The 13,589-nt window shown below is 41.3% G+C and overlaps 1 protein-coding gene across 1 annotated transcript in view; it reads right to left on the bottom strand.

Annotated features, from left to right (window-relative positions):
• Window positions 1–13,589, bottom strand: part of Exoc4 (exocyst complex component 4) — a 724,890-nt gene that overhangs the window by 54,141 nt on the left and 657,160 nt on the right. Inside the window, exons 15-16 of the mRNA NM_009148.4 lie at window positions 9,210–9,351; window positions 1,260–1,438 (exon numbers count right to left, since the gene is read on the bottom strand). Of these exons, the coding sequence (NP_033174.2) occupies window positions 1,260–1,438; window positions 9,210–9,351 (321 nt within the window). The remainder of the gene's footprint in view (window positions 1–1,259; window positions 1,439–9,209; window positions 9,352–13,589) is intronic.

Raw genomic sequence — 13,589 nt, 5'->3', positions numbered from 1 at the left:
CAGAGGCTAGAAGCTGCAGACACGTGTAAAGGCAGTCTCCAGTCAGTGTCTCAAGGCTAGCCAATGGCACATGTCATAATTACTTGCCCTTTGGGGTAGAATCTCTTTCATAAAATGTTCCATTCTCACAGCTCCGTTTTAAAACTTTCATCATAGAAGAGGATTTTACCTCTTTGGGGGCAAAGGTTGCAAAGCTGCTGTTGTACAGTGTGTTCATAAAGCTAGCAGTGGCCATGCACCAACATCTTGTCATCTGCAGCTTGTCATGATCTTTAGATAATGTCCTACTCTATGTGAAGACACTGACAACTTCTAATATCCAGGTCCATGCTTTGAGAAACAATCAAAAGGGCATATGATATAATTTCACCAGAGAATCTTTGTTAAGGGCCTGGTTCTTGTGGATGTTACTGGGAGGAGTGAGACCTTTAGGATTGAGGCCTAGTGGGGAGCACGGTGAGATACTGGTCTCTTTATTCACACTCTGGCCACAAGGTCAGCGGCTCTGCCATTAATTAGCTCCTGGTCTCTGCCGTCTGGGACTCCTCACCTCTCCCACCTCACCTAAAAGCAGTGGAGACCCTTGATCAAAAACGGAAAAATAAGCCTTTCTCTTCATAGCTTGGTTATTTTAGGTACTGGATTATAGAGAAAAGGTTTGTGGTAGAATTCAACATGAAGAACTATTTGGCTGGCACCATATTTTTTAAAAGTTTGAAGGCAAATATCTCTAGGTAATACTACTGCCTCCCACAGCACTGCTGATGGAGGCTGCTGATAGAGGGCACTGAAGCAGCTGCCCTAAGTATCGGCAGAGCAAGAAGTCTGATCACTTCAGCGAGCAATGCATTCTGTCCGAGAAACCTCCCTGCTAGGGACGAGGCAACCAGACGAAGGCTTTTCAAGGTTCCCTACTCCCTGTCTGTGTAGGTATGGAGCTTTTCTTTTTCTCTCCTTCCTTTCGTTCTTTAAACAAGCTCCTCTCGAGTTAATTTGTGGTCCACTCTGCACATGTCCCCAAGTCTCCGTAGCAGGTAGACATCAGCATTAGCTAATAAAAATTTCCCTATCAGCCAGGAGCAAGTGGCAGTCAGCATCTGTCTACCCATACAGAAAGCTAGGTGCAGCAGTTCTAATCCAAACACACTAGCAAACCGCTTTTCCTGACAAGTATTATTAACCATTTCTAATACAGACATTCATGAACACCTTGACCCTTCTTCCCTCCCAGGCTTCTAGACACAGAGGTCAGCTCTGACCTTCAAAGATGTACTGGAACTTATGTTGCTGGAGGCTGGCGCTCATGGCCTCTTCCATGGCACTGATGTCTTTGTTGAGCTTGACCACTAGAGGGTCGTAATCCATACTCTCCACATTGGCAACGATGGCATAGTTCCCCTCCTTTGCCAGAGGGATGAGATAGTGGAAACAATGAACTCTGAAAGAGAGGAATGGGCAGAGTAATTAATATAAAATTCCCCATGAGGTCATGGATCGGCCTGGGAAAGAGCACCGAAATATTTGAAGCGGCCACGGTCTTTTTACCTATCCCTCCCTCCCATTGGTCTTTTCTTAACCAAGATGCCATCTCAGTTATACATAGCTGAGTGATCTGAAGCAAGCAGGTGTCTGTGAGGTTTGCTCATGTAATACATATGCTCTTGGTAAGAAATAGACAACTTCTGACCTTCTTTTCAATGGCGAGATTATGTGCACAGTGAAGAGCATCTTTTGAGAGATGTTGTTATGAAGGCAGAGAGGGGCTGAATTTCCATCCTTGATGGGAGACCACTGGTCTTGTTACCCAGTTTTGATACTTACTAGCTGTGTGACTTTAGGCAAGATAGTGGAATCTTTCTATGTCTCGGTTTCCCTTGAAATAGGCATAATAGTAACTTCTGCCTCAAAGGGGCCATGCTAAGCATATCATATGGAGTCTGATGTGAAAGAAGCACACAGTAAGAACTTGACAACTGTCATGAGTTTTACATTAATCGTTGCCAGCTTATTATGCGATTGAGTCACTTACTGAACATGTATAAATTTTCTAGGAACTCCTCTAGTACCTGGAACTCTAAGACAGTTTGCAGCACTAAAGATGCCACAGCTTAATGGGGCAGAATAATAAGAATGCCTAAAAGAATAGTTTGAAGAGAAAGCTCAGTGGCTCCCACAAAAGGACCTGGGCTCAGTTTCCAGCACCTACATGCTGGCTCACAGCCATCTATAACTACAGTTCTTCATCTTTAACATGTCTGGATTTGGAATCACCTAGGAGATACACGGCTAGGTACAACTTTGAGGGTATTTTCAGAGACATTTAGTGAGAAGGAAAGAATATTTGTGGTACCATTCCATGTACTGGTAATCCAGGCCGAATAAGAAGGGAAGAAGAAGGAAGCCACCAGGTCCCACTCATGGTGCCTCTCACTATGCTTCCTGGCTGTAGATGCAGTGTGATTAGCCACCTCACGCTCTTGCCACCTCGCCTTCCTGTCCTGATGGGCTGTATCCCTTCAAACTGTGAGCTGAAAGAATTAAATTTCCCCTTTAAGTTCCTCTTAGCTTTATGTAAATATAAATTTTCATTGCTCTTGACTAATTACTTAGAAGTATGCTTTGCTGAGTCAGAGGCTAAGGGAAGCTCGAGTTTCGGAAGAAATGAACCATGTGTTAATGAGCTTTATTGTTTTGCTCTCCTCCTCACATCATTCTAGTTATTCTGTATCGTAGCCAGCACTGTGTGCCAGTTCAAAAGTATTTGTTTTTGGTCATGTAGGTGCATTATAGTATCTCATAGTGGTTCCCCCCCCCCCACCACCATTTTTCTAAACAGTAACCATGTTAGGCTTTTTTCATGTTGTGAACTGGAAGCTGTCTTGGCTCCCCTGACCAGCCAGCAAGATTCAAGGATCAACCTATCTTTACCTGTTTCCCCCAATGCTGGGGTTAGGTACTCATAGCCACATCTGACATTTTATGTTCCATGGGTTCGAGGGATTCAAACTCAGGTTGTTATGCTTATACAAGTGGTCTTACCACAGAGCAATCTGTCCATTCTCAGGCAATATCCTTAGAACGTTCCATATGAGGAAATACAAATATAAATGACTATAGTTAAATTTCATTGATTTCAGATTATCCTCACAGCTGTTAATTAATAAGTAATGTCACCAACAAAAAGCCCAATCTGACATTCCTGAGTTAATTGGCAAAAAGACTAGTTTTGATCAAGATGCAACTAAAGGCTCAGGTCATAGCCCCTTTACAATGTGATCTTCCTGATGTAATTAATGAAAAATGACCCACTAGGGAGTAGGAATCTTGATTAGTGCAATTAATCTCTACCTTGCAGAAATTAAAAGGAAGTAGCATTAGTTGAAATATAAGCATCTTTACTCAAGTATTTTTAAAGTAGGCTTAAAGTCTTAGCAGCATAGCCACACTCAATAGGAAGTGTGTGCTAAAAGGCATGAATTTGAACATGGGACAATGGCTCTGAGCAAAAGTGAGAGGTTCCTTTTTGTTCCATGCAGATCACATGAGAGAGGAGTGACATGAGGTTAGAGACATGGGCTGTAGAATGTCATCCTAAGCTGTAGAGACCAAGTCGTGGGGATTTTATGCCAGAATGTTTAGGGATCCTTAAGAGAGCTTTACAGATTAAATAAAAATTTAAAAAATAATGTGTGCGTCTCCACATGCACACGAATGCTCGTGCCTGAAGTGGATATGAAGAATTTGTAGGTGCCTGATATAGGTGCTGGGAACTGAACCTGGGTCCTCTGTGCTGACTAGTGATCATTAAGCCATTTCTCCATCCCAAGAGAACTTTAAGCAGTGCAATGATAAGATCAAAGACTAGCTTTGGCACAAAGAAGGAGTAGCCTGCTGGTAGAACTCAGAGGCAAATCAAAAGAGAGTTGGGCTAGAAGATTCTGACGCTGCAGGTGAATCTTTAAGATGGTATTCTACAGCTGAGGGCAGGGAGGAGAAATGGCTACTGCTTAAGGTGCTATCTCCCTTTTCCCAAATGATCAGAAAAAAATGTCACCAGTGAATATCAAATTCAAATAAAGTTTTATTTTTCTCTGGGTTCTAGTGTGCTGTTGCTGACCTTCACCTGACTTTGGCATTAAGGTTTTCTGCAAACACCGCTGATTGCACAGCAGGATGGTTGATTTTCAGAAAGTGAACACTTAGGATCCCAACGGTGACAGGCAGTTGCTGTTGAGCCCGCTTAGAGCCCTCCTGATGGTAAGGGAAATCAGATGATAAAGGTGACATTCTAGGTACTGTAGACTCAAATGGCAACTTAATTTTCCTTTTCTAAAGTTCAAATATGAAAAAAAAGCTCTCAACAACTTTTAATGGTCTCACCATGCCTTTCATCTCTTGAGGGGTGTTATCATCTGCCTTCTGCCTCAAACTATGGAAAGACAGGACTTGGTAGTTAAACGTGATCTACAGTGACATGGGGAAAATGTCAGATGTTCTGTGGATGGGTTCTTCAACACAGAACCTGTAAGACTCAAGAACTTTTTCTTCTCTTTTGCTTTGAACTTAAACAGTATTAAAGACTTATATGGGGCTGGTGAGATGGCTCAGTGGGTAAGAGCACCCAACTGCTCTTCCAAAGGTCCAGAGTTCAAATCCCAGCAACCACATGGTGGCTCACAACCATCCATAACGAGATCTGACTCCCTCTTCTGGAGTGTCTGAAGACAGCTACAATGTACTTACATATAATAAGTAAATAAATCTTAAAAAAAAAAGACTTATATGGGCTGATAAAGTTTGGCATTTGAAGTTGTTCTGGGCCCTTGCTGGCATAATCCATTAATATATTTCACATGGCTTTCATTTTTAGTTTGGTTCTTACTGCTGTGTTTTCATGGCTGAAAGTGCTAGAGAGAGTATCATTTTCCATCATGCCAGATCCTGTCAGGGTCTCAATTATAGTTGTCTATCACAATAGGATGGGGATAAAATAAGTATTACTTAAGTATCAGAATAAGGATGAGGTTGGTCACCCACTCTCTGTGGTGGTTTGAATGAGCAATGTCTCACACAGGCTCATGTATTTGAATACATGGTTCCAAGTTAGTAGTGCTATTGGCAGAGGTTATAGAACCTTTAAGGGGTGGAGCCCTGCTGGAGGAAGTCGGTTACTGGAGTGGGCCTTGAGAGTGTGTAGCCCCTCCCCTAATTTCTTTTCTCCGTTTCCTGTGTGTTGGTAAAATGTGGTCTCTCTGCTTCTTGTTCCTGCTGCCATGCCTTATCTGCCATGACTGACTAGAACTGTAAGCTAAGATGAACTTTCTTTCTTTCTTAAGTTGCTTTTGGCCGTGACATTTTATCGCAGCAACAGAGAAGTCGTTAATACATCCTCTGTACTTGCAGACGCATCTGGCTGACTTACAAGTGGGCTATCATGTAAAACTGCAGTTCATAAAACAGCTCATTTCCCTTCCAGAATACAGTCTTGTGTAGGAAAATAGGAAGAGCTTATTTTTATGAAGAAATCATACAGATATCCTGACTGGTTCAATTATGGGGCCATTTATAACAATGAACGAGACACACCTGAGGCGTGAGCAGTCTCTTCTTCAGCCCTGCACTCTTGGTTCACACAATGTGATGATTAGCACAATATCTGTTCTCTTTCCTTTTATCCTCACTAGGGCTCCCCTCCCCGCACTGACAATGTTATAGGATAGAGAGAGTGTTGGCATTTATTGCCTCAGCCATATGTGGAGAAGTCAGTTATTTCTGTGATCCACACACAGCAAGAATAAGGACAGAATGGAGAAAGATTCATAGAAAACAAGCGAAATGTTGGAACTGGGTTATAACAAGAAATAAAAAAAATTATAAAAAGTATGTTTAGTATTCTCAGAGCAAAGGAAAAATAATTCTGTATCTAGAGCATTAAACTTGAGGCTGAAATGATCCTTTCCCATTTTTAAATTAACACTGAGGGAGGCATGGAATTGAATATTACAATTGTGCGATTGCTTATCGAGTTGATGAGACACGCTTGGCATTGTAAGAACAGTACTGGTAAGAAGCACAAACAATAAAAGGGACAGGACAGAGGTTAAGGATTTCAAAGATCTTACTCAGACGTGCTGAGAACATCCCGCCTGGAATTAGCTACACACAAGTCGGTGATTCCGAATGTAGAACATGTCCTGAGACTGCACAATCAATAGCATAAAATCCCAGGAGCTGGAAGAGTAATTAATTTGCTGTTCTCTTGTTTTGCTTTGCAACCCAGGGTAACAGTCGCCTCAGAATATTACTGGGTGTTTTTCTTTTTTTCTTTCTTCTCTGTCCACTGAATTTATCTATTCATAGAAAATGCCTGCTTCATTTCATTATCGGCTTGAAAATAAATAGAAAACAAATCTAAAAATTTTCGTAAAACAAATCAGAAAATACATAGCGAGATGCTTTATTTCAAGACAAGTTAATATAAGGAATAAATTCAGGAATAATGCTGAGCACAACAGATTCTAAGCCTGCAGGCTACTTCTTTTGTTCCACTCTCAGGGTGCTAACAAGCGACAGATAAGTAGTTCATTGTGGGGAAGGCAAAGAATGCCAAAAGCAAGTGGCATATAAGGAAGTGATATTAACATGCCTCAAAGCCATCCAAGTTTTAACTGAGTCTAAATATATTCCTCTTAACTGTAAACCAAACTCGTGTTTATACTTTTAAAACATAGATGATAGAGAAACTTCAAATTAAAGAAAATATTTAATCAACTTTAATACTGTTCCATAAACCACAGAAGAAAATGTACTACCAGGTCACAGCAGGCTTTCTGGCCCTGGGGTCTCCGAGGTATCCAGTGATCCAGTGGCTGGCACTGCTGCCGAGGTGTAAGATAAGCTTCTTAGAGTGAACACCTTGAGTTCTCCTATTCAGAAACGTCTAATCTGTACCCCTGACCTTTCTACTCCTTCAGTCTGTCCTGCTTCAGTTGATGATATCAGGCACTCACAGGGTGATGTGGCCACAGAGGTACAGTCCAGGCTGCCCTCGAACATGTAATGTTCCTGTCTTACCCTCTTCATTATCTGCCTACTGGTGTTCATATCTTTTACATCCACAAATCGCTCTGAACTGGTTTTGTGAGTCTTTTTTTTTTTTTCTCATTGCCACCCATTCCTGAACCCAAGCCAATCTGTCCATAAGTTCTGTGATTTCTACTTTTAGTGTATGTTCCAAGTTCTACATCTTTCCTATTTCTACCTTGTCACTTTGATGCTCCTAACAGGCCTCAACTGGTAACCCTACTTTTTCTGTAGTCCCATTTCCATACAACATCCAGAACAGTCCTTTAAAAATATTAATTACTAGCACCCCTCCTATACTGGAGAAGCTTCTCCAATGGCTTCCTAATACACCCAGAACACATTTGGAACCGTTTGTTCTCTTGGTCTTGACGATCTCCAGTGTATCAGATCTACGACTGCTTACAATTAGGCCCCAGATTGTCCTTTACAGTATTCTACCCACCCTCCACCTGCCCCGTTCATCTGGTTGCAGATGTGTTAGGCTCTTCTCAGTGCCTCCAACTTGCCTGGACTGTGTCTTAGGAGCTTTCTGAGTGCGGCTCCTCCCTGAAACTTTGTCTAGGTATTTGTTTGGATGGCTATTGTCACTTTGCCACATGTCCTGTCTAAACAACTCACTTCCTAGTTAACTTGTATGCACTGTATTTTCCAGTGTACCTTTGCCACATGTAGCTACTGAGCATGTGGAATGTCCTCACCATGATGCACTCTAAGTAGAAAATGTGAAGATGCCAAGTCTTACCACAGAAAATGAAAAGTAACTCACTGTTTCTGTGTTAACCTTGTGTCAACACAATCCATATATATATATATATATATATATGCACATATATATGTATATATGTATATGCACATATATATGCACATATATATGTATATATATATGCATTATGTATGGATAAACAAAATATGCTTCATTTTGTTTCCTTCCTTCTACATTTTCAAATGTAGCTATTGTTTGTAAGTCCCTTACTGAAAATACTAGAAATCAAACATTTTTGAATTTTAGGATATATGCACAGATTTATTGGCAGGGCATATGAAATGCTTAAGTCCAGAGAACAGTTGTAGGTCTGAATTTTCAATTAAGGATGCTTATCCTGTACGAGCTAATTTACATGAGCTACATGGCTTGCATTTGCAGTCCATGCTATAAAATTATTTACTTATTTAATTGATTTGTGTGAGCACACCATGAGCTAACTAGTGTGGAGGCCAGAGGACAATCGAGAGCCAGTCCTTTCCTCTCATCATGTGGCCTGAGGGTTACACTCGGGTCAGCACACTTGGAGACAGGTGGCTTAACCCTTTGAGCCATCACTGGCCTCTCATTGTTATTTATTGCCCTAGCTATGACTATCTAAAGTATCTTTGCTGCCTTATCTGTCAGTGGCTGGCTGCATCATTAGGGGCACAGGGACCTGCAGCATTTTGCTCATAGCTGTGTCAGAGTGTTTCGAGCACAGCCTGGTACAGAGAAGACACCTATTAAAATGCTTAGCAAATGAGTGGACAGCTGAAGATGTGCAACTGCACGGAGTGTCCTCCTGCTGCAGCAGAAGGAATAAGGCGTACTTAAAACCCTTCTGTAGGATCATTCTTGGCCTTAATCTTCTCAATTGGGTTTTAAGTCTGTTGAAGAGGGGCTTTGTGGTTCTTAGATATAACTTCTTTCTAACTTTCAAAAATATCAATGATGATAAAATCAACACTTTTGACTTAATACATGGCAGAAATGGTACAAATTATTCAAGCTTTCCTTCATAACATCTGAGGTAGGAACTCCTATTCTCATTTTAAGAGGAAATTGAAGCTTTGTAAAAATGACCTGGTAGCTAGCCCTCAGATCACCCACATGGTTGGTGTGCATGTGCAAATCCAGGTTGCATCACAGGCCACACACTCTTGAGTCATCTCACTCGTAGTCCAGCATACACTCACATTCTTTAAGAACACTGAATACTGCTAAACATCAAGCTCAGGATAAGAACAGGACAATATTAATAGCAAAAACTAAAATTATGGCTGGCACTTGATTCCCCGCCCTCCAGCCCCCAAGACAACATGTGAATTACGTCACAGAGGTTCATGACACCATAATTTTCTGTGCTTAGTTGGCCTACCTCACTTCCAGATGCAGGACGAGCAAGCAGCGGTCAGCCATGTCCTGGAAGGTCTTGGCAAGCTCACTCAGTGTCTGCATGATCTGTTCAGACACTGGGGGAAGGTCCATGTTCACGTGGCTCTCTTGAGCAGGGGAAAGCACTGGAAGAAGAGAAGGCAAAAAAAAACATCATTTCATCAGATAGCTACAGGTTTCCTGGAGTGTAGAGTATCCAGTCATCTTGCTGTTTTCACTACTCGGGCAGCATTAGAAGTCTAAGGCACACTAGACTCTTGTGTCTACTTCTTTTGTTTTACTACTTCTTATTCTTCTTAGTGTGTTGCTATGTGTGAGTATGAATGCATGTTTCTGTGTGCTACAGTGTGCGTGGTGGTCAGATAAACGTGGGAGGGTTCATTCTCTCTCTCTCTCAACAACTTTTTAATTTAATTTTATTTGTAATTCATTTTTTCATTTTTTACACTCCATATTCCATTTCTCACCCCTCCCCATGCACCCTCTGACTGCTCTATATCCTACACCTCATTCTCTTCTTTCATGATGAGTTTTGGGGATCAAACTGAGGTTGTCAGGCCTACACAGAAAGCGCCACTCCCCACTGAGGCAGCTCACCAGTCCTGTCCTGTTCTTCCTTAGTCATTTCCTTGCTTCAATCAATTTCCTGAAACAGGAGCAGCTTCAGAGCCTGTGGCCTGAACATGTAGCGTGTGTCTCCTGTATATGTTTTAAGTTGCTCTTCAGCTTCTGGCTATTGTTTACATCTTTTTGATTTACTGGTCAATAGGATTTCATACACATTGCCAAGGCTATTGTCATTGGTTACCCTCTAGAGCTTGATCATTAAGACCCTCCTGCTGAAGACACTACATATCTGAATTATAGGACATGGAAAAAAAAATCAAGCTAATTATGATCTGGGTCTTCCCTATAGGATTCATAGTGTTGCAAGGTTCTATGGATTCTATGAGACAAGAAATGTCATCAACAGTCTCACCCAATGAACCTTGTAAGCTATAATGATGACTGGTCTGGCAAAGATATATACAACAGTATAATAATGGTAGGAATACTAGGGGAGTAACCAATTACTTTCTGCTTAGACTTACAGCCCATCCTATGAGATGGTCTTCATTTCTAGTACCATCAACTGGGCCAAAATTTTATGACTGGCCAAGTCATAAGCCTACTACTATTATTCTGCTAAATCAACATAGTAACAAATGACTTTAAGTTTTAATCTTTATATCCACATACTGATTCCATGATCAACCCAAAATAGAGAAGCTTCCTTTTACAGTAGATGGTGATTAATACAAAGAAGAACCACAACTGGCCAATATGCTGAGTCTGTGGAGTGCTCAGTACTAAATGTCAGTATGTTTTTGCTTCTCTGTCTGAAAACTCTTCTCTCTGCCAGAGGGCTTGGATCTTCTGGAAGAAGGGTTCCTGGACTTGGAGCCTACAGGATCTGCTGAGACACCACTAACTCTGGAAACATAAGGTCAAGAACTGCCCATGCTGTGTCTAAATAGGACATCTATATCATATCCTTTCCTATAAAGGTTTGAAGATCACTGAGAAGGAGGGAGGGTATGGAGGGATTTAAGAGTTAGAGGAATTGGCTGTCTGTTGGACAAGGGAACAGTGTTTGCTGGACAAGGCAGCATAGCTGCGCACGTGAACTCACAGTGGCTAGAACTGTATGCACAAGCCTTGTACAGGTTTAAGTCAGCCAAACTCTAAAATAGATGGCGGAGGCACTCATGAAGCTCCACCTGTATCTAAAGAGCTGCTGGTATCTGATGGCTATTTGGGGGAGGGAAAGTCAGTTTTCTTAAAGTGTGTGGGCTCTGAGTAGTTACTCATCCTTCAGTAGATGGTCCTACACCTAGCACATACAGGCAGTACTAAATAGACTAAGGGTATTAAAACACTTAAAAAGAAAGGAGAGTGTACATGAACTTGTATAAGGGGTAATGGTGGTGGGGATATGAGAAGAGATGGAGAATGGATTTTATCCAAACAAGTTGTGTGTGTGTGTACATGGACAGTAAATGAAATATTACAACATTTAAATAGATTCCTTAGGAAAATACTGAAACAGCCGAATGGGAGTTTTGTTTATTTAAGCTTCTCATGGTTTCTTGGAGATCATCAACAATAATATGGTCATACTAGTCAAGACTTCTTTTTTAGGTCTTAGGACTCTCAACTGCCATACTTGCATCCTGTCTCTAGCATGTTGCAAGAACAAATTTCTTCAAATATCACTGCCTTAGTATCTTGTGTAGAATAGGAACAATTATGTCATATAATGGTACATGGGTTGACATAGGAAAACTAAAATATTAGCACGTAAAGCTTTCTCAGTATTCATATAAACCAGAAACATAAACAGCCATTACTCTCCTTTAGTGTTTTATTTGTCCAAGTTATATCTTAATAATTGCAGCCAGAAATAATCCCATCTATCTCAAAGTTCCGTTTCCAGTCATCTATGTTTTGCCTCTTTGGCAGAGAGGCCTTTTCTCGGCTGCAGTACGTGGGTCCTTTGCAGAAAGAGCTGTATGGGCTTGGAGCCCAGCATAGGACCCACTGAGACTTTACTAACTTACTTTATAGGGTAGGAATCAACATGGCCCAAGTAGTATGTATTGTGATTACTCTTTTCCTAGATTACCAAGCCCAAGAGAGGGCCAGAAGCGTGATCCAGGCATGTAAGTAACCTTTAAGGCTAAAGTTCCTTTGAGAACCAGACTCTAAGATTAAAACACTGCAGCACAGGCACAAACAAGCGAACGTGACTCAAGGGAACTGACCTGGAAGGCGGAGTAGACTATAGTGGTGTAGATTTAAAATTCTAATAATCCCTGCACTATCCTCGCTCTTCACTAACTCGCTCTGCTGGAGAGTGGACATAAAACACTGCATTTCCTCTCAAATGATAATATTATTCATGTTGTTTTATGGCAAGGCAACATCATTGCCATCATAATGTTTCATGTGGCAGGCTAGATGAAAGCAACTTTAAGTAACATTATTATAATATTTCAAAGCACTTTAGGGCTTTTAAGGCTCTGAATTCCTTTCTTTTGTGACACAAAGTCTGATCCATAGAACTATCTGTATTCATCAATGGAAGAGGCAGAGATTACTCTGACACTGCACTCATGGTCTTAAGCTCCAAAATATTATAACTGACCAAATGCTATCAAAAATATTTTGGGTAATATCCATTAAAAAGGTAGAAATTCTCCATTTTTATTATACAAATAAATAATTTCACTATGTGAAAACTGACCATACAGAAAATATGAAAAACAAACAAACAAAATGAACGCAGCGAAACTGATCCCCAAGATCGACTAGGTAAATGGCAGGTTCAGCTGCCAAGTGCAGCTTGCAGTGGCCACGACAGGAGCAGTGTGGAGCAATGGAAAACTGTGCATTCTGTCTAGTGTAAGTTATAGCAAATCTACGATGTGATATTAAAGTAACATGATAACTTATGACTAGAGCTTCCCTGAAATGCTGGTTTGTACATTCCTGGAGGCTTCCTGAAGTTTCTGAAGCTTTCTTAAGTAAGAAGGCATATATTGATCAAAGAAATGCTGAGCGTGGCAAAGACAGCATAGAAGAATGAACTGGCTCTTAAATGTCAAGTGACAGTGCTGATAGATTCTGTTTATGAGCAGGAAATGAGGTTATTGGACACCCACACTTCACACCACACCCCATACCTATACACACCATATTTACTCACTCACCCATCTCATACCTACATAACACACATATACCCGTCTTGCCCCCCCCCCACTTCTGCACACACCCTTCAGGAGACTAGGTGATTATGTATCTGTCGCAGAGGCTGCTCTTCATTCTGCCACAGCCCCCATGTGTCCTGAACTTTGAAAATGTTAGTAATTGATCACCTCTTTAAGACATGCGCTCTGAGCAGCTGTTCTAACCGTGGGAAAGGTTGACATCTGATCATTCATAGTGTGACCACTATAGATGTAAGTATGGATCTCTTAAGATTCCTAACTTACTCTGACGCTGAGGTAACTGGAGCTCTCTCTATCAATTCAATTGGTCTAACGGGAGGAAGATCAACCTTGTGCTCTCAAACAGAAATAGCTTTTCTTTTGCAGAGACAATGGACAGGGCAGTCTCATCTCCAATCTTCACTCTAGTGAACATATGAAATGTTCACTATCTGCAGCCCTGGGCTTGCAGAAAGAAGTGGCCTTGTGTCCCAGTCTGGTAAATCTTCAAGCAGCATCCTATGGAGCCCCTCAGAGACTGCTGATTTTTGTGGTAAAAGAAGCAGGCTGAGGCCGGTACCACTTCTTTCTCCCCCTACTCCTCCTTTTCCTGA

Source organism: Mus musculus, chromosome 6, assembly GCF_000001635.26.
Source record: "Mus musculus strain C57BL/6J chromosome 6, GRCm38.p6 C57BL/6J".
NCBI lineage: Eukaryota > Metazoa > Chordata > Mammalia > Rodentia > Muridae > Mus > Mus musculus.
This window is presented reverse-complemented; position numbering and strand designations above follow the sequence as displayed.